The 26,651-nt window shown below is 37.0% G+C and overlaps 1 protein-coding gene and 2 pseudogenes across 2 annotated transcripts; 2 read left to right on the forward strand and 1 right to left on the reverse strand.

Annotated features, from left to right (window-relative positions):
• Window positions 1-5,707: 5,707 nt before the first annotated feature.
• LOC148789627 (NDR1/HIN1-like protein 12 pseudogene) lies at window positions 5,708-6,172 on the forward strand (annotated as a pseudogene).
• A 1-nt stretch (window position 6,173) lies between these two features.
• LOC148789628 (uncharacterized) lies at window positions 6,174-19,013 on the reverse strand (annotated as a pseudogene).
• LOC104592261 (uncharacterized) lies at window positions 17,728-25,993 on the forward strand. 2 transcript variants are annotated; one of them, XM_010251526.3, is made up of 13 exons: window positions 17,728-17,920; window positions 19,468-19,668; window positions 21,438-21,511; window positions 22,089-22,248; window positions 22,409-22,433; window positions 22,599-22,688; window positions 22,983-23,154; window positions 23,245-23,318; window positions 23,807-23,876; window positions 24,422-24,493; window positions 24,572-24,705; window positions 25,418-25,491; window positions 25,596-25,993. In XM_010251526.3, the coding sequence occupies exons 2-13, from the start codon at window positions 19,479-19,481 to the stop codon at window positions 25,652-25,654; spliced, it is 1,194 nt and encodes a 397-aa protein (XP_010249828.1). In that variant the 5' UTR covers window positions 17,728-17,920; window positions 19,468-19,478; the 3' UTR covers window positions 25,655-25,993. The 2 variants fall into 2 exon arrangements, with proteins under 2 accessions (XP_010249828.1, XP_088749428.1); XM_088893302.1 differs by lacking the exon at window positions 17,728-17,920 and adding an exon at window positions 19,134-19,273.
• The last annotated feature ends 658 nt before the right edge of the window (window positions 25,994-26,651 follow it).

Here is a 26,651-nt window from a genome sequence, read left to right on the forward strand (position 1 = left end):
CCCTGGTAAAAAGCCCAAAACCCGAGCTCGAGCCTGAAGCCCGACCTAATTGAAAAAAAAAAACAATTTTCCCTATTCAAATTAGAATTAAAAATTCAGATAGTATTTTTTTCTATTTAAATGAACAATGGGCCTACAAGATGGTATTTTTCCCTTTCTTTTATATTTTAAAACACAATTTTACATTCTTAAATCAAAAAAATTTATTCAAATGGACATAACCAAATAACTAATTTTAAGTTTAATATTAGGTCGGGCCGGGCCGGGCTATTTTGACAAAATCCGTGCCCGGCTCCAATTTATTGTGGGCCAGGCTTTTTGGCCCGACTTTAAACCTGCGGGCCTATAAGCATGTTCAAGCCCGTCTGGGGGTCGGGCCAGGCCGGCCCGTCGGGCCACCCGGCCCATAAACAGATCTAGTTGTAACTTGGTGTAGTTTCAGTCTTTCAAACAACCACTGAGTGAAATATTTCGGGTATGCTTTGGCATATTCTAAAATCTGTTTTTTCTCTGATTTTATCAAACCAAACACAGCTTTAGAGATCCTAATTTTGAAATATTACTACGAATATAATTAAGATTTAACATAAAAGTTTACTGAGATCAGCTTTTCAAGTATCAAGTCAAAAGCGGAATCATTACGTAGATGATCCTGCCTTGCACAGAGCTGACCATAGATGGATAGGCCAAACTAGTGCCAGTGCAACAAAACGAAATAAAAAGCTCAGCACGCAGAACAGCAAATGAGTGCTCAAGCCTCATTGATAGCTTCCCATTCCTTCACTTTTTGCTTTTGGTAGGCAAAATCACTACACCACGTTATTTTGCTTTCTGGGAATAAAAACAGAAAAAAAAAAAGGAAATCACCTTAACTGAAAGTAATTCTGTTATGCTTCCCTGTAAGGGTGTTCATATTAAATGTCAAACCGGCCAAATCAATTAAATCGGCCTGATCTAATTCAAGTTGGTCAGTTTTTTAAAATCATTGGTCGGTTTGAGTCTGTATGAAAAAATAAACCGATAACTTAGTTCGGTTTTGGTTTTCATGTATTTTTAAGTAATTATTAATTAGTCCCTACCCTATATGTTAAATGTTGATATATTTTATTTGTGTTTTTATCATTTATGATAAAAACTAAAAACATAAAACCAATACAAATTCATTTTTGTATATATATATATTGACAAAAAAAACCAATTTTGCATAAAAAATTAATCAATTTAAATATATATTTTGATTTTGCATAAAAACTAAAAAGAAACAAACTTAAATATAAATAGATATTTAGATATAGATATTTCGAAAAAGTATGGATAGGCCCTTTGTAGATTTCTGATTTCCACTTCAGATCTATAAACATTCAAACTGTCAAATACCCCTCCCCCCCCTCTACACACCAATGCTCTCCCGTGAATTGGCATCAATTTCGAGCTGGCATCTACCCCAAATGTCCTTTGGGCCTAAAAATTCTGACCCTGGGTTGAACCGTCATTTTCCCTAGATATTTTATTTTAAAATATATATAAAAACTGACTAAACCGATAAACCGACCCAAACTGACCCTTCATATTTGGGTCGGTTTTGCTTCACGGTCAGTCGGTTTTGGTTTAGTCAATGAGTAAACCGACTATGTTGGCTTGGTTAAAAAAAATAACTCAAACTGACGCAACCCGACCCGTGAACACCCCTACTTCCCTGTAGCATTTGAGAGCGAAATTATGAGTCCAAATCTGGCATAAATTTGGTTATATGACCAATCATGAGTAATGGCAATTTACATCATCTGTGACTGTTAGTTAAAATGAGCATCTCAGATACATAAGAAAATATAAGCATGAGGATTCTAGGATTTAAGCAATGCTGTTCAAATTGAAAATTTTCAACTAAATGCAATGTTTTAAAAACCAATCCAGATTCAGAACCACTGCTTTGGCACTGGTTTCTGGGTCAGTAATTCGATCATTTGGTTCAAATGGATGGCCCATTTCAATTTAAAAATAAAAAATATTTAAAATATAGAAATGTCCAAAACTGTTGTCCAGGTTGAATGAATCGACAGTTTGATTGCATGGTTTTTGGCAAAAGACCAAGTCAGGGATAAAATAAAACCAGTTTTTAGAATTCAGAAAATTTTAACAAATTCCCAACCCAAACACCCAATTCATCCCAAATTACACACTTACTTCCAAACTGTGCAAAGTGTGGCTTGGCTTGGCTCATTTACATTTTACACCCCTGGTCACAATGCATAACAACATATTCAATTGAAGTTTGAAGTTTTGTTTGAACTAGAATAAAACTGTGGCACTGATTGCTGTATGAAATATTACTGTACTGTTTCTCATCTGCATGAGAAGGCAGTGTGAGTTGCACCTGAATCATTATACAACTTCAGGCAGCATTGCATTCATCCCCACTTGTTATTAGCAGCATATCATATCATCATGTCTTGCATAAAAAACAAAAGAAAAAAAAAGTCTCGATGCCATCTCGGTGGTTTATACAATGTGTTTTTTATTTTTTTGGTTTTTTTTATTTCTTTTTTATAAATTTTATATTATTTAATAAATAAAATAAATAAACTCCTGAAAATACGTTTAAATAGGTATATCAAACATTATCAATACAATACGATACACCTAATACAAGACATATTGTACCGAATACCGATGCTTTCAACCTAGTTTAGAGGTGATCATTCCTAGCTTGGCCCAATCTGTCCGACCTGCAAACGTCCAACTCTGGGCCCAGGAAAGCACTGATTCCTGGGTCATCAGCCCATCACTTCTAATTCTATTGCCATGATGAATCATTTTACCTGTTTCTTTCATGGATTGGTCAAATGTCACATGAATATTACTCACGGGTATAATGTTGAGGAAGGAAATTAGCCTCTCTTTGATTTGCAGGAGTAGGGTCTGGAATTAGAATCGGAATGGGCTATTTCAATTCCAACTATTTAGTTGGGTGGAATCAGAATCTCATCCCATTCCTGTTGGAATGGTATTCCCCCATTTAAAGTAATAGTCATTCTTTGCCCCTCCATTAAGAATAAAATCCCAATACACAGTGGTGGTGGTGCTGCTGTGCAGGTAGGTATGTAGAAACAACTTGTGGGTACCCGATCTCGAGTGGTTGAAAGAATATTGAGGCAGTTTTGGTTATTAGTATATCCCGGCTCATGTTAGGAACCCAACAACAATCCCACTCATAAGTAACCAGCAGATCTGCGACTCCGGATCTGCTGCCCACAAGAACTTTGCCCACATCTATCCACAGCATACTACCTCCATGAATTGGAAACATCTCCCCATGCATAATTTTATCCAAGGGGATGACATGTTCCCTATGTGTGGCTATAATGTTATGTGGGTAGATGTGGATAGAGTTCTTGTGGACAAGAGATCTGGACTTCAGATCTGCAACTTGGGTGGGTTCAGAAAGAGTGTCAATGGACTGGTTTTGGATTGGACCCCGTCCAGTCCAAAATCAATTTGGACAGATTGGACGGACCAACAAGACACATTGGATTGGACCAATCCGGTCCAAAATATTTATTAGATTAGATTGGACCTGGTCCGTCCGTAACAAATTTATATTGGATTGGGTTGGATTAAGCCAATATCTGGTCCATTGATATAAGATAAGAATATATGTGCTCATGGACCGGGTTTGAGTTGAAACCAATCTAAATCAAAATGAATTTGAATAGATTGGACGATCCAGACATTGAATTGGACCGATTCAAATGATCTAAAACATTCATTGGATTGAATTGGACCTGGCCCATTTATAATAGACTCACATTGGACTGGATCGGATTGGACCAAATTCAGTCCAATTGACACCCCTAGGTTCAGATTTAGCATTTGCTAAAACTTGAATAGACCTCACCTGGGCCGGGCCTGATGTTGTATAAATTCTTCAATCGGCTTTCCACATTTGCATCGCTAGATCCAGAGTGGCCTAATGGTCGTCACCTGATTGATACGTTATCCCTCCGCCCAGGGCAAGTGTCAGACCAACAAGATTGTGGGCCTAAAATTGCTTTTTAGTATGGCCTGGAGGCCCATCAATCTGGCCTTCCTTGGTGGTAGTTTAAAAGACGATCCACGGACTGATCACCCGTTTCCTTCAAGATTGGGGACCTTAGCAATGTTTTAAAAATTGACTTAGAACTGGAATCGCTTTGTCCATTAGTTCTTAGATCAATAATTTGACCATTCGAATGAATGATAGTTTGCTTAAATTTAAAAAATTAAAAATAAAAAATGATTAAAATCATTGTTCAAGTTGAATGGATCATTAATCAAATCAACGATTTTTGAATAAAAAATGGATTAAGAGTAAAACAGAACTGACTGTCTGAACGCTTTTAGGCCGAATAGTCCAACCATCCGGGTCAATGATAGTTGAAAAAACCATAACTCAAAGGGTTCCCAGCAAATGAGCATCAAATCCAAGCACATTTTAGCTAAATGAAGATATGGTCTATTTGGTACTATATGATAGAACTGCGACCCTATCCTACTTTCTTACTGAATAACTTGTTATGTTATGTGGCACCTTAAAACGGGTTCAAACTTCGAAGTATATAAAATAGAAAATGCATTTTTAGGTCAAACTGCGAATGAATCAGGGTTCAGGCCAATAACAAACGCATGAAAAAGACTTTGGCTGCCTACTACGTTCGACATCCTGAGCTATCAAGCTCTCAGTTCACCTAGCAATGCATTCATCATTTAAAGTTTGGTACTGTCGCAAGAAGTTTATGTGAAATAAGTTATGTAAGGAGAGCCCTGTAGACAGCCTAACCTATCAAATTTAGACAAATAATTTTGGGTAAATTACAAAAACCCCCCTGTACTATAGGGTCTGTGACAAAGATCCCCCTATACTTTGTTTTGCAACAAAGACCCTTCTATACTATGACCATGAGACAAAGACCTCCCTGACCGTTAAGCATTAAATTACCAAAATACCCTACTAAACTTTTTCTATTTTTCTTTTTTACCCATTTTCTCTTAAAACCTATTGTTTTCCCTTTCTTCTCTTCTTTTCCCCTCCCTCACCATCCTCTCTCATTCTTTCTCTCTCCCAATTCTCCGAAATGAAATGACAGAGGAAACCCATTTCTCATCTTCCCTTTCTTCTCTTCTCCATCTTCAATCTCGCCTCTATAGACATCACCAACAATGTTGCGATCATGGGAAACTGCAATGCTTGATAGCCAAACAACAAATGTCTAGCCATATCATCGAGAAGATCACCCAACTTCAAGCTCTTAGAAAGCTTAGCCTGCATGACAACATTATCACAGGAGCGAGAGGGAATGGGGGCGAGAGGGATTGTATCTAGGATCTGCTCCATTGCTTGGATTTTGGGGATCTTATCCCTGAGCTGAGTTTCAATTCCCATCTTCAAGGTTGTTTGGCTGTAGTATGGGGAGAGAGGCGAAGAGTTGGTATTGTTGCTTCACCGTCAAGATTGTACCAGCAAGCAAATACTACGGCGCCATGAGGAGAGAGGCGGAGAGTTAAAAATACTACGGCAAATACTACGGATTTCTATGAAACAAATGTCTCTTTCTTTCGTTCCCTCTATAAATCTGTCGGCATGAGATACGGATTTCTGTAACTAGCCCACTGCCTTCGATTGACTTAGGGCAACTTTCCTGCAATCTGAGACAAAAACCAATGAGCGAAGATGTCGTTGAAGCAGGACAATGGTCACCACCACCATCACAAGTGGAAGAAACCATTTTCTCGACGAGTATTTGTTGTGATTTTCGTATTCGTCATTGTAATTTTGTTCGCCATCTTCCTTGTATGGGCGATCCTCCGACCCTCCAAGCCCCAGTTCACACTACAAAACGCTATGGTGTACTAATTTAACACCTCCAACGGGAACTTCCTCACCTCAAACTTCCAGGTCACAGTCTCGTCGAGGAATCCCAACGACAAGATCAGGATCTAGTAAGACAGGCTCAAAGTGTACACGATGTACAGTAATCAATAGATCACCCTCCCGACTAGATTGTTGCCCACCTACCAGGGTCACAAAGACATCAACGTCTGGTCTCTGTTTGTCTACGACATGTCTGTGTCGATTGCGTCTTACCTCGCCGCCTTGTTTACGTAGGAGCCTAATTTCGAGACCGTCTTGATCAAAATTAAGACATAGGGTTCCCAAAAGATGACACCCAAGATATCTCGCCTCGCATAATTGTTAGATTCTCATTCCACGATGATGAACCGTCGAACCGGCCATCACCATCAATCCCACTAGCCACTGGGGCAGACCTTTCCACCTCCACCACTGCTTCCCCCCATGAAGGTGCTCTTACCAACCGAAGACGAAATAGAAAACGTCTTAATTTTCGAACCATCAAACTTGGGCTGCTTTTGATTCCTGATGTCAGTCATCGTTACAGTCTCCACCGTGACGCCCGAAGATCCTAACACCATTATTGGTGCTACAATGGCGGTGTTGTGACCCATCGAGTACACAGTGAAGTTGGCTAGAAGGATCATGACATAGACCATGGGAGTCAGCGTGTGTGAGAACACCTATTAAAAGAGCCACACGAATGAAGCATGCATCTCCTTCTGCACTCGATCCAGAATCCCTTGCAAATCTTCATAGAAAAGGATCTCCTACATCTGCAAGGCATAACTGTGAAGCTCTCGGGTGATGAATACCATGGAAGAGAAGGCCTTCTTCAAGGAGCAATAAGCGGATTCACCAGCTTCTCTAAAGCCTTCTTGCCATTACCTCTTCTTCTTTATCATCCGAAGGGACGGGGGAAGATCAACGTTGTTTGCCTTCCGCTCTATGCTCGCCAGGATAATGTCATCTCTTTCTGGCTAGTCGGGGGGTTCTGGACTGATCCCCAGCAACAGAGTCTCTACGGAATCAAGAAGATTCGAAGGGGAAAATGGTATGGGACTCTGTACAAGGTTTATGATACTACTCATTCTGGATAAATCTTCATTGAAGCAATCGTTGTCGCTTTCGCTTTCTTCATCCCTGGATTTGCCAGCTCAGAATCGAATCACCGTTTGGCTGTAGTATTTGTCGTAGTATTTACCTGCTTGCACTAGTAGCCAATCGCCGTTTGGCTATAGTCGGGATTAAATGGGTTCAATCCCGACGCTGTAGTATTTTCAATTCCCATCTTCAAGGGTAGTATGGGGATTAAAAAATATTGTAACGGCCTTTTTTAGACAGAAGGGTAATGGAAGGGGGTCTTTGTCTCATGGTCATAGTACAAGGGGGTCCTTGTCGCAAAACAAAGTACAGGGGGTCTTTGTCACAGACCCCATAGTACAGGGTGGTCTTTGTAATTTACCCAATATTTTTTTCCTGACAACTTCATTGGCGTGTATGTAATCAAGTTGAATATTAACATGAAAATTAAGGAGCCATTTGATCTATCTTTGGTTTAATAGAAAATAAGAGAGAGAGAGAGAGAGAGAGAGAGAGAAAGTTGAGGGTAAATTCTTAGGTCCCGTACTCGGTTTTCGGTAAGTTACTTACCCAAGTAAATGCAGCTGCCTGGGAAATATTTACTCGGGTAAGTGCATTTACCCATGTTCTTTTATTTCTCATGTAAATAATGCAATGACCATTTTATCCATAAAAATCCATTATTAAAATGGGCATTTTTGTCTCATTCAAGTGTTGGCAACTTCTCCCTAGGTGGGAAAAATAAACTTTTCCTAGTCCCCACATAAATCTGAAGAAAGAACATGAGGTTCTTGGTCATTAGGAACCAAAATCCCATAAACCAACTTTTCCCCTCTCAAAATCCAAAAACAGAATGCCCCCTTAAAGGGATTTGGAAAATGCCAACTGGCTAATTGATAAGGTCTCTGGCTAGTTGTAACAGAAATTTGGGATCAAATTCCACATGTGCCATGGTTGGGGGGTTATAGGCTTGAGGGATGGATTATCCTGTGTTATATAACACCATGGGGTTATAATCAATGTTCTGAATCTGGATGGAGTGTCTTAAATGAAAAGCTGGAAAAAAAAAAGAGCCAAAGGAATTCAGATTAGCTGAATGCTTTGGCTGTTCAGCCGGCCATGGAACCAATGGTGAGGTTTCATGCAAATAATAAATTCATGGGCCCCACTGTAAAAGGTACAAGCCCTATGTATTTTATTACTGACCTAGAACCTTATCATTGGTTCCACAGCCCACTAAACAGTCAAAGCGTTCAGCTAAACTTTGCTTGAGCTAAAGGTTGAGTCTGGAAACAGAAAACTCATAAGCCATTAAAAGGTCTAGCTTTTGAATGACCAAACCGTTTGCTCATCAGACCTGGAGATCAGTTCAAAATATGATTCTAAATTTGCAATTTTGGCTTAGTTTAGAAAGAGTACAAATACAAGTATGTAGAATGTAAAACCTTGTATTTTATATTATTTTGTATATATATGCATTATACAAATTTGTATTTGTACTCTTTTCAAATTTGGCCAAGTTTAGGAATACAAATACAAATTTATAGAATATAAAATCTTGCATATTATATTATTATACATACATATTTGTATTTTTACTCTTTCCAAACTGAACTTTGCGGCTAATATTTAAGCAACTCTGCAATGTAAAGCCTAACTCATACATCAAATGAGTGGGTGGGGGTAATGTCATAGATAGGTAGATAACTTGTCAAATTCATTGGATTTGTAGCTTAACAACAAGACGGGATCCAGTAAGCACAGCTTTGTGAGTGCACTGATAAGCACTCGACAAATATTCTTACAACTGTCCTAAAAATTTGCTTTGAATATTTTCAAGGTTTGGTTGGTATTCTTGAGGTGGTGTAAAAAATTTCAGACTGCTTATTGATTTGAATGAGTTCGGCTTCCGTTAGGGCTAAGCTCTTTCGAGCAGTCTTTATCGTCTTATATTGGGAATATCTTCCAACTAATGTGCTTTATTTCCTGCAAAGATATTCCCGATGTAAGGTTATAAGAAGCTGTTGGGATGGTGTGAGTACGGGTAAGCCAATCACTCATTAACATGATGTTTGGTATCCTGATTTCTCGGAATTGACACTAGATCAGAGCCACATCACTGATTCAAAAATTGCTGATAAATTTGTTGTTTGGTTAGCTGATTTTTGAGAAATTGGCAAATCACTAGAAAATGATTATTAAAATCGGGCCTAAAAGAAGAATCACCGTTTTCAATGATTTCTCTTTTCAAGCCAATTATTGAGGTAGACATGGCATCAGTGGTATCAAACAAACAATTTCTCTAGTTTATAAGAAATCACTGATTTATGAAAAATCTCACCGGAAGAATCAGCAACGGTATCAAACATCACCTAAATGTACCTACTTGATCCAGACTCATTAACAAGGAATATACAGAGATATGAGATAAAGCTTTATGTTGCAGCATATGCACAGTAGCATTTGCCCTAATTGTTTAGAATGGAGAGAAGTTCTATCAAAAGCTAAGACAGGCTAAGGCCCAGAATAGTAGCTGACCCGGCCCAATAAGGAGGTTGGGATTCTCATAGTTTTTTTTTTTTTTTTTTTTTTATGTAACAATAGCAGTACTGACGAAATGTCATAAAATAAAATAAGAGTTTAATTGTTTGAAATATTGAGAATATCAATACTTTGAACCTTGACTGGAACCATGGTTTGGCTCTCCAGTTAGGTTCTTTCTTAGATAGGCTTATATCAAGGCTGAATTGGCTCAGACGGTATGAAAAATACCTACCTTAAACACTAGAAATTTATGTTTATGTATTTTGGAAATAAGCTGGCCATCTATATTCATAGCTTGTGCTGTCTACAGGGCTCTAAGTGGGAAAATTCCCATATTCCTTAGTCTAAAATATTTTATATCATAAATTTATTTTTAATAATGTTATTGTATCTTAAAAAATTTAAATTTAATTTTTAAGTTTAAATCTTTTGAACCGACTGACCAAATCAATACAACCCGAGTTGGCTGGTTTTCACTAATGGTCAGTCGGTTTCAAGTGACCAACTCCCCAACCTAACCAAGTCAATCCAGTTAGCCAAAATGCCTACAACTGAATCGAATAAACCCATGAACACTCTTAATTTCAGCTAAATTAATAGTCTAATCTTCAATAATTCTTGAAAATTTATAGCAAAAATGCGCAATTATTGAAAATATATTGATAATGAAAATATAATAAATAAATAATAAAAATACAAAAATTACAAAAATAAAATAAATACTAAAAATATATATTAAATTATTGAAATTTTTCTGTTAAAATTATTATCAATAAATATTAATTTTTTTGAAAGTTTTTTTCTAGATTTATTAATTGATATAAGTGAAATTAGTCATTTACAATATTATTTAGCTATTTAAAATATCATTATTTCAATTTTAAAATATTAATTATTGAATTTAATAATCCATAAAATAATAATTAATACTATTATGGAATAATTGTATTATTAATTTTGTAAAGTATTAAATTATTATTAGTTTGAATATTATGATATAATTATTTTTCTACTTTTAATAATTTATTAGATAATTTTTGTTGTTTTAAATATTTAAAATCTAGTTATGTTAAATATTTCATTATTTAAAATATTAGTTACTTAAATATTTTAATAATATATAAAATATTTAAAATTTTTCGTTATTTGAATTTTATTTATTTTAAAGTTAATATATAATATTAAATACGTGATTATATAATTAATTATCTATTTTAATATTTTTTAATTAAGATATTTAGTTATTGAAATATTTAAATAATATTTTATTTTTTAATGTTAAATTTTTATTATTTGAATAACATTTAAATTGAATTATCCAAAAAAATCATAATTTATGTTTTCAGTACATAATTTCATGATGAATATTGTAGAAATATAAAATCATTAATATTATGAATATTATTAAATCTATTGTAACTGTTTTTTGTGTTTTTAATAAATACTTTAAAGTTTTTATATAATTTCGTTAGAATATTTATATAATGTTTAACTTTTTTTAATTCAAACTTTGTTTAGATAAATATAGATAAAAAGTGGGGGAGAGGATAAATAGGAATAAGAGATAATTTCGAACTAAATTAGATATAATTTAAGAGATAAATAGGAATTAGACATAATTTAGGAGAAAGTTGGAGATAGTGGGGGAGGTAGTTTAGGAGAGGATATTATTTTTCTTTGTTTTGCTTTATTTTTCTTTGTTTTTATAACTCCAATTTTTTTCATCTTTTATTTTGTGTTTCTAACTACAAAAGCATTTAATTATCAAGAGAAAAAACATATGTTCATTTGGGGTTTGGATAATGTGATTCCAAAAGCTAGATTTCATTCATAAAAATGGAGAGAAAGAACAAATGGAGTTTTCTAAACTATCCTTGATTGAAATAGCAAATTAGAATTACCCTGGATTTTCTCCTTGATCTGACCCTAATGCATAGTATTGGATATTGATCCATCCTATCTATGTTATATTCTAAAATGCAGTTGTCCACCTCAGCTTACTCTCTTTTTCTTCCCAACCCCTTTAGAATTTTGTGATTTTTATTTTAAAAAATTTTAAAAAGAAATCAAACATTTCACTTACAATCAATTCAGTTTAAGGAAACTTAGGTTATGTTTGGTTTGAAGGAAAAGGCAGGGAAAGGAAGGGAGATGTAGGGAAACCTTTACAAACCTTGTATAGGTTTCCCTGCCGTTCCCTACTTTTTCCTTCAAACCAAACACAGCCTTAATGTAATTACTCCCTTTTAACATAGGCATCTTTTAACACCAGCCCATGCATTGCACAGGTCTCTTCTAGTTAACGTCTAACACAGTTTCCCCATTCGGTTTTTCTGCTATCCTTTATAAGATTTTAACTCCTACCGGAGTATGGTGTTGTACACTAGACCTAATTATGGGGTTAGCGACAGGCCTATCCCTCCCCAGACCCTGCATTGATGGGAGCCTCATGCATTGGGCTGTTCTTGACAATTAGATGCATATGGGAACCATTGACACAACCAGGAGAGCCTACATTTCCATGGTTTGAACCCACACCTCGTCAATACGAGAGATGCCTCATAACCAACTCAACAAAAGTGGATTGAGAAATTTCCCATTAAATTATGACATGAATTTTGGTTGGATGTGCTTTACATCTAACCTATTTTAAGTGTATTTGCATGAGCAGATTTCCCATTAAATCATCATTGTTATTCGAGCATTAATCCACTATCCGGATTAGGGGTGAGCATTGGTCTATTCGGTTTGGTTCCAAGGTAGAACCTAGAACCTATCCTCAACATATTCTGTAAGGGTTGGTTCTAGGGTAAGTTCTAGCCTTGGCAGTTCCAGGTTCAATTTGAGGTCTACTTGTAGAACCTATTCTTTCTTTTACCCCCCCCCCCTTCTACCCCTACAAAAACAAAGATCCTATCTTTAAAAACTTGACGACTTTTAATCAATAAAACATACATACTTTACATTTATATTACCTTTAAGGCTATGTTTGGTTTGAAGGAAAAAGTAGGGAAAAGAAATGAAAGGTATTGTAGCCTATACAAGATTTGTGAAGGTTTCCCTAACTTTCCTTTCCCTACTTTTTCCTTCAAACCAAACATAGCTTTATTGATTAATTGAGTAACCTAAACTGAATATTATCATAATATATCAATATATAATTCAAACTTATCATTATAATTTAAATTTTATAAATATTACCTTTTGCATTACTTATTATACTCATTCAAATATTAAATTGAAGATAAATGAGCAAATCACTTAAGTCACTTAAAGGTCATGCGGGACCATGGTTTTTGTAACCATGAGTGCATATATGGACTCAAACCTTCACACCTTCAAAGTATTTCGGAATTTATTTCAAGGAAAGTTCCATTGAAAGGCTAGTTCTACAAATGCCAACTAATTAAGGGTAGTTCTTCGGATTAGTTTAGCTAGGATAAACCCCTAATATAGGCCCTGGAATTGGCTTGCATGGGGATCGGTTCCACAAATTTAGAACGAGACCCTATCCTATAACAAATTGGATAAGATCGGTTCCATTCAGTTCCGGATAGAGCCTACTCAATACACATGGAAAAAGTGTTGAGACCAAATTAAAGAGGCCCTTGTATATAGATCAAAAAAGGGCCGTATGTAATGGCCAAAAAGGTTCAGCTCGATAACCTTTGCCACATGTACAAAACATTACTTTTCTGTCGAGTATCTTTCCAACTAAAACTAGTAATATCTTGGATGGCTAATATCACATTGGAGTAAACGCGAGGCTGAAGAAGATGCATGGATGAATTGAATCAGCCATTGAAACCCGAAAGTGCTATTCAGTCAAAAGTTTCTCTCTCTCTCTCTGTCATCCTATGATAATGACTTGCACTTCTAAATCCGATTTGGAGACCGAATCCCACCCTTTATTACGTGCTTTTTCTTTGACAGTAAAGTATCACTCCTTCATTGATTCACTTTTCTACTCACTTTTTCCTTGCACGCAAGAGACATTCTAAGTAATCAGAATTGCAAGCTATGAAGCCTACACTAAGTGGGATTTTAACCAAGCGTTCATAAAAGCATATACAGTCCATCCATCCTAGTCCCATTGTTCATTCATTTCCCTAGGCTGCATTTGATTTCCGTGGAAAAATCATCGATAATCAATGTTCGATGGAAAAGTCAGCTGATTACACAAAAAACAAACGCATTTATACGCATGTAAATGCGAACCTACGGCAAACAAAGTCTTAATGAATAGTGGGTCTCTGCTTTATTTTCTCTGAGGAATTTTATCGAACAGAAAATGGTAAAGGGCTTTGGCGTTTATCCAATAGAAAAAGGCTATGATTTAGCCCTAAACTTGCAACATGAGAAAAGGCCCAGACAGAGAAAAACACATACCTAACCCCTAAAATAGGATTCCTAGCTCATGTCTAGACAACACAGCTCTAATTCTCCAACTTTAGAACATAAATGCGCCATGATCCAACACAAAGGCTGCCACATGGGAAGGTGCCCTTTATTTTTTAACTGTCTGAAACAGGCCATGACTCATGAAGGGATTCATGCCAAAAGACAAGGTGGGGAGTGGGACAAAGTTGTTAAGTGCTATGTATCTAATCCCATTTCCATGTGACCAGCACCACAATCTCTCCCCACTGAAAGCAACAACCATAATTGAATCATTTCTCAATTAAGAGGGGGATCAGTTTTGATAATTTATAATCATCTCCTTTGTTATATGTTGAGTTGTGCCTTTGTTTTCTTTACAATTGGGCGCCAATTTGATCAAAGTTGAGTTTGAAAATTAAAAGAAATCTAAAGCTCTAGGCAGACAAATCTTCTTTCATGTATTTTGCCTTTTAGCCATGATATCACAACCTTTTTTTTTCTATTACAGACTAACAGTTCTCTTGGACAAGTCTTCATTTGCAAAAGACATCTAGAAGTATTGGGAATTTCTTGAGGTGGTATCCTGAAAGTGCTCCACATGTTTGTCTTAGTAATAGATTCTCCATCCATGGGGAAAGTAAACTGTAAGACAAACGGGTTATAAAAGTCCACAAACCCAGGTGGTCCAACATGGGCCCGGACCAAAATTGGCTGGTCCAAACCCTTGATAAAAAAAAAAAAAAAAAAAAAAAACTTAGCCTTTTGAGGTGGGGGTGATTCACACCAACCAAGTATTAGAATATTCTAGAGAATTCACTAATAAATTAAAGAGAAAATAATGTAAATAGAGGCCCGATACCCATATGGGGCCCAATACACTTAGACCCAAATACCCAAAAGCTGATCCCACACTGGAGGGTATGTAAGCAGTCTGATCCCATATTGGTTCATTTTGTCATTTTTTCTTTGGATCTTCGAAGATCTTACCATGGTTTTAGAACAGCAGTTGATTTGGACAGTGGGACCATTCAGCTTGGGAATTGTTTAAGCAACTGATTTCGTTTTGACTCTAAATTTGGTCCTTGATTAAAAATCATTGAATCAATCAATGACATGTTGATTCAGGCAATCAAACCGTTTAATAATTTTTGGTCATTTTTAATTTAATTATTTTTATTTTTTTTAATTTTTATTATTAAAACAAATCATTCGTTCAAACCAGAAAGTTGAACAGTTGACCCAAAAACCAATGACCAAAACGATTCCATTTCCAATTCATTTTTTAAAACCATGGATCTGACCTGGTTATAGAATCCACAGTCTAACACAAACAGCCCCACTAATGATGCTTGATTCCACCATTCGACGAGCTAAAGTGGGAGCTGAAGACAATGGCTATTTCCAGATTGGGTTCCACACCTGACGTGTCAAACAGACGGGGTCCAATAGGTGATCAATACTCAAAAAGTCTGTCGAGGTTGTCTAATGAAGGAATCACTTTACACTCTTGTAACAAGAACATGAAGCAAAAGCAGAGAGTAGAAGTGCCAAATAGCAAAGGAAAATATGGTACAGTTCAAAAGATATCCACGAAATTGAAGACCCCAGAAATCATAGTACATGAATGAATGATCGAACAATTACACATGTTACTTCGATTTCTTTCATTTGTTTTAAATCAGAACAAACAAAGTAAACAGAACAAATTCCTCCCCAGTTTCTTCTTGTATTTGTTATTATGCATTAAAAGCTTTTCTTTATGTTTACGTGTGAGATCGGTGTGGCAGTCTCTGCTTCATTCTCTCATATCCCCCTCACTGCTCATGACAAGAGAATGTTCTTTCACTTCTTCAATGTTTCCACCAACCTATCTAAACGCGGTTTACCATCTATAAACAACTACCCATTAGCCACGTGGCTAACTTTGAATATGCATGAGGACAGTACCATCTACAAACCTTAAACTTTGTCTACAAAATGCTCGTGGAGAGAGAAAGAGAGGACCAATAATACATCGTTCCTGCTTCGGATGTTGTACAGACTGCATGTGCCATGCAATACAGAGAGAGAGAGATTTTGTCTTCTACTCTTCTCTTTCCAAATGTACTTAAAACGAAATTATTTGAGATATGGTTCTATCAATCACATGGTTGTAGGGTCAAACTAAATAAGCTGTCGTAGAGAAAAAGGTAAAGATCATTGGATCTAGTTATGGGACTCATCATATAACAAGGCCCACGTAGTTGAATACTTGAATGGACCCAACCAATACCAAAAGAGGTTATGGGCCTCCAATTCGTATGGTGACGCTTTGGCATGGAGCTGGAGCCAGGACCCAGGAGGTGTTTTGTGGGTCTGACTTGGGCTCCACGCGGCCAATCTTGGCCTGGCCCACCCACTTGTCATCTCCATTCTCAACAACCCCCACCATGTTATTACCATTAGGTTATGTTTGGTTTGATAGAAATTAAGATGGTTTGAGGTTCTATCGTCACTTATTTGCAAAATAACGTTAATTTATTGCATTTATTCTGAAATATTATTTAGTAAATCATTTATTAAATAAATATTTGTTTAGGTCAGTTACCAAAAAAAACATTTTTAGATTTATGTAAGAACCAACCATTGAGAAAAACTTTATTTTAATGTTTCTCCCAATATTAAAGCATTTTTTTACTTTTCAGCTTATGTGGCACCTAATGGCGTATATGCTGCCTAATCGTCAAACAATATATCGTTAATTAACAACTTTTCTCATTTTCCAAGATAAATCCATACAAAACGTTTATTAAGGCGGTGTTTGGCATTGATGTCGTTGCCTCAGAAAACAGCTCCACATTGGTGCCACCAAGAAATTCAGACTTGTTTGGGACCATTGTTCCAGAAAATGCAAAGAAAACGGCCATGCCTTGGAATTCGGGAAGACGTGGTCTGAGATAACACCAAACTTGGCGTTTTCTCATTTTTGAAACTGTTGCATCCAATGGTTCAATGGCGTGGCACCAATGTGGCATCAGCTGAAGCATTAGATAATGTAGACCTATGCTGAAAACAGGTATACGGCGCTGGTACCAAACAAAATCAGTGTTATTTCCCCAGAAAACATCCTATGTAGCAGCATCGATGCCAAACCAAAAAAAAAAAAAAAAAGAACTGTTTCCTCAGAAAACGGTGCAACAGACCCTCATCCATACAACACTGTTTTCTCAAAAAATGGCTCTGAATCTACGGCATCAATGCCAAATACCTGCTAAATAAACGACCACACAGTACCAAACATCCCCTAAGTGAATTCCCTCAACTTTCTCTTATTTCCATCAAACCAAACACAGCCTTAATAGCTTCTTTTGACAGTTCAATTTCTCAAGACGCTAGTCAAACAACACTGGCTCTGATCTGATTGACAACCTGTACATTTGGGCCCAAACCCAAAACAAAGCGGGCCTGGGTGGGCCTTGGTTTATCCCCAAGTCGGTGGACGTTTGCCGTTTGGGGATCTGTCATGTACTCATCATCACTTAAATAAGGACATAAAGCCCAACCCATTATCCATGGGCCCATGGCGTTAAGGCTTTAGATCTCTTTGGTGGGGTCCAATAAACGAAGATAGGAGGTACACAAACTGATCATCAGATTCCCCTATATAAGCCGTTGAATCGGAATCTTAATTATTCCTCCATTTCCAATCGGACGGTTTCTGATTACTAGAGATAAACTTTTAATTTTAATTTTTTTTTAATTTTAATTTTCTTCAAGTTTACCTTCTACGATACGCCGTTAACCCGTAGGAGGAAACAAAAGGCTTGCGGGCGGGAAAAGTGAAGGAGAAAAAAGAAAATAAAAGCCCAGAAAAGCGAAGTCCTCGTCGCTCAAAAGAGATTTAAGAACTCAAAAGAAATCATCTCTCTACGCCGGGCTTCGCCATTAAAGATCAAAGAGGTGGAGAGAGGAGCTTCCCGAAGAAACTTCTTCGTTTCTCTCCACGGATCCGAAGGCTGAAACGCTGAGCTGAATCACTGTTAACAGGTACGTTCATATCAAATCTTCCTGACTCCTCGGGAAAACTTCTGTTAGAACCAATTCAACGGAATTCGATTCCGTCTCCTGGTTAAGATCAATTCTCCCTCTCCTTTTCTGATATGGAAGCTTCAGAGTTTGATCCATTTGTGAATCTGTTTTGAGATTGATTTTGCTAGTCTTCGACTGCAAAATCTAGCTCTGAGCGTTAGTTTTTTCAGGTCTGAATTTACTTCTTTCTTTATTTCCATTTCTTTGTTATCGGAAAAATGGAACGACCTTCCTGTATAAACAAATGGATCCATAGTCTTCTGCTTTTTGTGATATGCTCTCATCAATGATCAACCTTCTAACAAAAGAAGAAATGCGATGACATGCTAGGCATTACTGAACCTGCATGAACATCTGATCTTTACGATTTTAAAGAGATTGTTATCTCATGTGATTCCCATTCCTGTATAAATTAATTCTAATTCCGGTAGAATGAATGAATTAGCTATAAAACACATTATCTTTGAGAGATAATGTTTTACGCTTTTACTTCAGTTTTAAATAAAACTGTTGAAATAATCGGTGTAAATAACGAAATGATGGGGATATTTCGCTAGAGAGAGAGAGAATGTAGGGATTACTCTTGTGGAGGAAGGAAATACTGAAATAGTAAAGAGTCTGTTCCTGTAATCCGATATGCTTGTGGTCTTCTACACGGATACGAACTCTTTAGATTCCCTTTTTAAAACTTTAAAAAGTAGGCATTAGGTTTATAGGTTGGGTCTTGATCTGGTCCATAACTACTGTCCACGTGCCTCGTTCACAAAGATTCGAGTCCCACCATTGACTGGGCCCAAAATCAGCTTCAACTGATTGTGGATTCATTCAATGGTGGGTCCTGTGATCCACCAAAATTTTGCGAGTGTACAAGCAATAATACACCAAACGAGATGTAACACCTACCACCATCACCACCAGAGATATCCACCACATCTGCCTCCTTTTGATCTGGATCAGCACATGGTGTGAGCCCTTCACCCTTGCCTGAGAAGAATTCGCATGCATGGGGCTCCCCACTGATCGCGACCCACTGCACATCCCAACCGTGCATTGGGAACATCTCCTCCCCAAGTACGGGAGATATTTCCATTGCACGCTGAGATGTGCATGTGGGGCGCATGTGTGATCCGAACTCACATGAGAATTGCTCCGGGGAATTTTTCTTGTATCACCAAGGTAAGGAAACTAAATGCGACGGGATTCTCTCCAAGTAAAAACTCTGCACACAATGCACGGCTCACGACTGGATGCCATGTGAACATACTTACTGATTACATTTTATCAGTTGGATGATCCAGATGCCCAAAGCAGGTTGGGTTCACACTGATCGCCTCAGTGTTTCTAGCTTAGCTCATTCAGTGTTTCTAGTTTAGTTTAACTCTGAGAAAGGTAGCTTTGGTGAATAACTGTTTATGATGCCTTTTCAAGTAATTTGTTTTATTGGCTTCCATGGCCGTTCTTTGTGATTTATTAATTATTTACTAACAGCTTGGATATTTCCCCAGATAAAGAAGAGATGGAGGATTATGAGAGCAGTAGGAACGAGAGGTTGGCGGAGTTGATGAAGGAGTCATGTTGTAGCCAGTTCTACATGGGCCCCAATCCCTGGATGGCCCGGTACGTCTACGGCCTAATTTTTCTGCTTACGAATCTATTAGCCTGGGCGGTTCGGGATTACGGACAAAGCGCATTGACCGAAATGGAAAGTAAGGCATACATCACCTCCTTTTCCTGCTTTTTTAGTGACTGTTCTTCATTTAGTTTGGTTCTGCTGATTTTAGTTCGCATAGGTGCTTTTCTTATGGGAAAATTTAGTGGGTTGCCATTATTTAACAGTAAAATAAATGAGGTGTACCACCTCCGAAATGTTACAAACGAGAAGACTCCCTCTTTTACCTTTTGGAAGTTGGAATCCCACAAAGAGATTCCTTTCTTACTACCATTCCTTAGTGATATATTAGAATTCCTTTATTAAATAAATTAGAAAGAGGGAATGTTGGGACCCGGTTAGCACCTATCAAAATAATGCATTTTAGCCATAGGTTCTTTGTTTTTTAATTGTTATTTGTGCACCAATAGGTGGGTATTCCTTAAGAGACATCTATACCAAAAATCAGCATCATCAGATCATTTTTCAACCATTTTAATCTTTGATGTGTCTATGAGCATTTGGAAAGCTCTGTAGTCGGTCCTACTGAAGACACTCGGGATCTGTTGCTCGAACCATTGCTCTTGCTATGTAACCAATCTATACCGAACACTGATCTGTTCACTCCTGATTGGTCATGCAAAGTGATTCAAAGTAGAGCAAGTAGTAGATCCGGGCTCTTACGCCCAGCATTGCTTAGGTTTAATTTTTTTTTTTTTTCAAGCAGGTACAAAACTTGATTACAAGCCGTTAATTGAATTCTGGGGAGGGCGTTTCATGCCTTCATGGAATGAGCGAGAATAAACTCAATTATAAAAACTATCTTTGATCATGGCAGGACTGACGCTGAGCGTCAACCTGAAAAAATAAATTTCAACTTTAATGTAATGCTGGATTGGGGATTATGGATTTGGGGGATGGGCTATGTTGCTCATCCGGTCATCCCTAATAAAGAGCAACACGTTTTTTCGTCAAAAATGATGCTCATAAATCTAGGTTCCACCATTGGTGGCTTTGGCAATAGGGACATGAACTGAACACCTAGGTACCTATGACCATGATGTCTGCAGTACCCCAGATAAAGACGAGCTTTAATCAATGGAATAATACGAAGCGATCGGATCTCTTTTTTTCTCTTTTTTTTTCTGTGAACCTTATGTTCAATTTCAAAGAAATGTAGATGATGAGACATTTAAGGATCCTAGAATCATGATCATCCATTTTACTTTGAGTCTCTCGATAAGGGCCTATTGGTTGATCCTATTCGAACAGAATGCCCTTTTTAAGGGCATCATCACAAAATTACCTTTCTGAAAGGGACCCTGCACCCTCTTTTAGTTGTTCATGGGAAATCGGGAACAATTTAACTAAGTATATTATCCAAACTCCAATGAAAGAAAAAAAAAAAAAAAACTACAAATCTCCTGGTCACAAAACTCTATGTCCCACGACACACTGCTCCCTGTGCATAATATTATGTAGTAAGATCTCATGTGTGGGTGCCTTGTGATGTAGGTAGAAGTGGGCAGGAGATCCAAATTCGAAAAAAAAAAAAAGATTATCCAAACAACTGTTCAAAAAAAGAAGGGTTATTCCATCAACACGATTAGAATCATCCGAATATATATGTACTTCTCAAATGAAAAAACGGGACCTACTCACTTTTCCTACCGCCCGCCATGAATTACAGCCACATATGTGATTGCAGTTCACAACGGGTAGAGAATCCGTAGAAAAAGTGAGTAGAAAATCTGCATTCTTCAATTTCACGTGGGGTCTTATCTGTTCTACTCGGCTAACGGAAGATGTTTTCGGATGTGGGTGCAGGACTAAAAGGATGTAAAGGTGGTCGTTACTGTTTGGGTACAGAAGGCGTTCTGCGAGTTAGTCTCGGTTGTTTCGTATCCTTCATTCCTTCTACAATTAAAAGATATTTTAAAGCTGCGAACTCACAGAAATGCCCCTAATTTTTCAAAAATTACCAAAATGCGATAACTGTCCAAAAATAAGAAGTTTTGTAGATAGGATAGGAGAAACTGATCAGAATACTCGGTGAAGATTTTTTACTTAATTATTCTTATTGACATTATGAAGTACAACTCAGTTAGGTCCTGTGCAACTTAAACTATGCACCTAGCCACCAATACAGCTTCTTGACAACAAAAATGGCAAGAAATAAACTCAAGTAATCATGGTTTGTGTCAACATGCCTCAACCAATGTCCAGTAGCCAGGCAGAAGAGTCATAGGAGGTGTCCAGAAGTTCATGACTGTAAAACCTGGTATTGTCTATAGTTGAATTCCCAGTTTGGCGATCTGAAACTGAAAATTGTGATGTTGCAGCACCATATCATATTGTGATGTGCCGGTGAAAGTATATTTTAAAAATTGGTGCTTCGGCAGCGTTGCACTTGTTCAACTGTGTGCAACTATTGTTACTATTCCTGTTTTCAGTAAGTGATCCTTAAATTTTAATTAGATATTCTATTTCACAATGTTTCTTTCAACGGCTGGTACAAGAAAGCTGAATGAGCGTAGTGATTCATGGCACTCTGGATGGTGGTCTGCTAAGATCCTTGTGTGGATTGCATTGCTCGTGCTCCCATTTTTTGTTCCAAATGCACTTATTCAGTTCTACGGTTAGTAATATTGCCCTAATCCATCAGCCTCCATCTCTTTTATATTCTTTCTTTTGCTTATCATTCTTTCTTCTTTTAATCACAACGTTTGAAGATCTTTTAGTTTCTTGTATTATACATTTCTTATTACCACTTCACTGAAGCAGTAGTACTGTTGCAGGGGAGATAGCACATTTTGGTGCCGGGTACATCACTCTCTTGTTAAATTGTCTTGTCTTCTCAAACCAAGTAAAATCTTATTAGAGTTTGCCTGTGAAATTGAACATATGGGCTTCTATTCACTGTCATCCAGTAACTTTCACTAATATTGCTGAGAATCTTTCCAATTTTGTTGCAAATTATTTTCCCAGGGTCTTCCTCTTGGTTCAACTCATTAGTGTGATCAGTTTCATAACATGGCTCAATGACTGCTGTCAGTCAGACAAATATGAAGGTAGATGGTAAGGTTCTCCCTCTCCATAATATAGTCCCCTAGTCCAATTATATCTGCATTTTTTGAAGTGTATTTTCACAAGTATAGTTGAGTTGAAAAATGACTAGTTGTCAGGGAATCTTTTAAGTTTCTGGAAACTACAATAGGCTTGTAAAGAAATTATGTTAGAAAATTCTTTGAAAAGCTTAATCATGGGCGCAACTCTTTCATCAAGTCATGTTTTAGAAATATTTAAATTATATTGCTAAATTTACTTGAGATCTACCGTTTGAAGTTAATCTCCTAGGATCCTCTATTGCAGTCGTATCCAGGTAATATTACTTTCAGTTGCTGCATATATTGCTTGCATGGTGGGTGTTGTTTTAATGTATATATGGTATGCACCAATGCCATCTTGCTTGCTTAACATCTTCTTCATCACCTGGACACTAGTACTTCTCCAATTAATGGCCTGTGTTTCCCTCCACCCAAAAGTAAGTTTTGGTTTTTGGAATCTACTTCCCAGTCATTTATTCATGTTCCGCAGGATTTTGCATGTATCCATAATATTTTTACTTGAACAGGTAAACGCTGGTTTCTTAACCCCAGGGTTAATGGGGCTTTATGTGGTATTTATCTGCTGGTGTGCCATTAGGAGGTATGCGTTCCAATAATATTAAGCACTCCTTTGTTTGATATACTTCAGTTAGGGTTAGTTCTAGACCATCAGTTAGCTTGATGGTCGAACCAAGGGGAATGCTACTGAAACATCAGTGGCACCATTCAAGCGATCAGCCCAAGGGAAAAAACACCAGGAACTTGTATTGAGCGAAGTGTTTCTGGTGCATTGTCCTTTTTGAATATGCAAAGACGAAAAGGCCCATTTTAGCGGCACCACTTGAGTTTCCTAAGCATTTTCCAATACCATGGAAGTGACTACACAAAAGATTCTTGCTTTTCTGCAAAACAATTGAACGTAGTACTCTTTTGCTCAATGGTACCATAGTTGCTTTTTGCTTGTTCCTTTTCGAGAGAGAGCAAGAAGAATCAGCATAAAACCTAGTTTATTTATTTATTTATTTATTTATTTTGCTTTCTTTGTCTTTCTCCTCGTTTTAAGCTTGATTTTAATGTCCATGTTTACAGTGAACCACCAACAGAGACTTGCAACAGAAAGGCAGAAGCTGCAGCCAGGGCAGACTGGCTTACAGTCATAGTAATATTCTGAATCCGCACTTCCCATGAAAACTGAGAATAGTTGCAAGCACAAAAGAAAAATAAGATACCATCAGTAATTTGCAATAATATCCCCATCTCTACTAATTTCCAAGCAAACTGATGAGTTAATTCTGATATTCTGTTCAAAACGATTTTCAATCCTTGGAAAGACCTGGAGCTTTCGGTTTTCCCATAGGAGCAGCAATATGGTTCTTTGCCCTGCTATCTCCAAAATACCTGCATTGACTTAGATGTGGTATTAGCAGAATATTTTACCAAATTTGAGATAAATTGGAAAAGCTACAACTGTAAAAGATATAGCTGACGACCTACAAAAAAAAAAAAAAAAAAAAAAAACGAAAAGAAAATCCCTTGCACAAAGAAGAAAATCAATAAATGGTTATTGTTTTCAACTTGGAACTTTTATGCATTCTTTACGAGGTGGAGGTTTATATTGCCAGAATTTGTATACCATCATTTTAATACTTAGCCATCAACACTTTGATTTTTTATATCTAACGATGGATCTCAATGTGGTGGCAGAGCTTTGTTATTGCACTACTTGCAATGGTTATAGCAACATTCTCAACTGGGATAGATTCTAAATGCTTCCAGGTTCGCCCCATTCATTAACAACTTCCTGTCTAGTTCATTACACTTCCAATGAGACATATCTGACAACAACAAGTGCAGTTCAGGAAGGATGAAGTGCAGGCTGCAGACGATGTTCCATATGGTTACGGATTCTTCCATTTTGTTTTTGCCACAGGAGCCATGTACTTTGCAATGCTATTGATTGGTTGGAATGCTCACCACACCATGAAAAAGTAAGTATCCAACAGATTTCTTTTGTTCAATTTCAAAAATGTCCCACTTCCAGGTCATCAGAAGTCTAGTTTGAAGAAGAGGAACTTATTTTTATACATTAGCTCCTTGATCAACTTGTGCAAGCTTTTTTTGATGATAAATTGGCCAATGTCTCTTGAGGAAGGAGGATGGGTACAAGTCAACGTTACCCATTGTTGGGGAAGAAAACTATTTTCAACTCTATATTGAGGACAAGGAAAAATAGAAAAACAAGAAACAGTTTTGTCAGTAATATATGCTCCAAAGATTTTAAATCATTTTCTTAAAAGGACAAATGGAAAATTGTCATGTGCTCTGAATCCCCTCAGAGAACTGTAATTGCTTATCTTGGTATAGGCATGGATGGAATGAACACATGCATACATGACACATAGGTATGATACCTGATCCAAAGTGGTGGCATGAGAAATGGCAATGCAATGGTTATCTATTAATCGGTTCCTGCTACCACAATGAAAACATTCAGTACTCTATAATTTCCTGCTCGCAATTAATTGGTCCCTTCCAAAACTGAGAGTTAAATTGAATGTTGAATAAGAAATAATGATCCTTTTGCTTCTTTACTTGTGTTCCCCTATGTATGTACAACTTATAAACTCAAATATGCCAAAAGGAAGAATAATTCTATCATGTTGTTCCTGGTAATCAAATAAAAACCTCTCTTTCATGCAGGTGGACAATTGACGTAGGATGGACCAGTACCTGGGTCAGAATTGTGAATGAATGGTTAGCAGCTTGTGTCTACAGTAAGTATTGATCTAAAAGGTGCCAGATGTTTGTGCACTAGAATTCTGGTTCTCTATGTCTATACCATTAGTATTATACTTATTAAAAGAAGTTTTTGTCACAGTATGGATGCTGCTTGCCCCACTTGTTTGGAAGAAGAGACAGTCAATGGAATCTACTTGAGAAGTTGGAATTTGGAAATGCATCTTAATTCTTTCCTCTTCATTGCCTTTCATTCGGTGTTTACTGCAATCAATTCAAATTAGAAGCCATTTTCTCCAGGCACTTCCTGCTCGCTCACAAGTTAAAAGAGAACCCATGCTGCCAGAGAAACACGCATATACATGTTCTCTGAATTGGTTTAATGGTCAAATGGACATAGAGATCTGCAACTTACTTGAGCTAAGCATCTTTATATTTGTAAATACACTTGGAAGCCCCAAGGTCCTGCACTGTAAAAGAGCTTAGCAGTTTTCTTTCTTTGTCATTAATTAAAAGGCACAGCTTATAAGTGTTCTTACATTAGCTTAGCATCCTTTCTATGTTTTTCTTTTTCTTTTTTAAACTAAGCATTCCTGCAGGTGAGGTGAAGAGTGTGCTAAGAAAGCTCCAACTTCTACTGTTGCCTATTGGAACTACAGGAGATCCATCTAGGAATTATGGTAATACATGCTAATTTCTTTCAGTTGCCACATAGATATGACAACAAATGTTATCACCAAAACACCATAGAGGAATTACAGAAGGGCATGCAATTTACTAGAACACGATGGATTTTAGCAAGGTAAAAGTGTAATACAAGGAGATCCTGTTTTCCCAGGCAAGCATAGTGCTAGCTTTACATGAAGGATAGGTATTTTATCCAATAAAACAGAAGATTTGGAGTCAATTGGTGATGCCACGAGAAGTAGAGAAAATAGCAGAAAAAGGAACAAGTATGCAAAATACAAGAATTTATATGATTTGGTAGATAGGGCTGCAAATGGATCAGATTTCATCCAATTTGAATTTGATTCAATTAAATCGGATTCAGATAGCCATCTAGTCATAACCCATAATCGGATCAAGTTGGATTTGAAAATATGATCCATTCATTAATCAAGTCGACTTCAGAATTGCTTGACCCAATCCAATTATGCATATGTATATACAAAGACCATTTTTTTTAGTGTTAGTTAGG

The sequence above is a fragment of the Nelumbo nucifera genome, chromosome 8 (genome assembly GCF_055504915.1).
Source record: "Nelumbo nucifera cultivar China Antique chromosome 8, China Antique-T2T, whole genome shotgun sequence".
In the NCBI taxonomy this organism is placed as follows: Eukaryota; Viridiplantae; Streptophyta; class Magnoliopsida; order Proteales; family Nelumbonaceae; genus Nelumbo; species Nelumbo nucifera.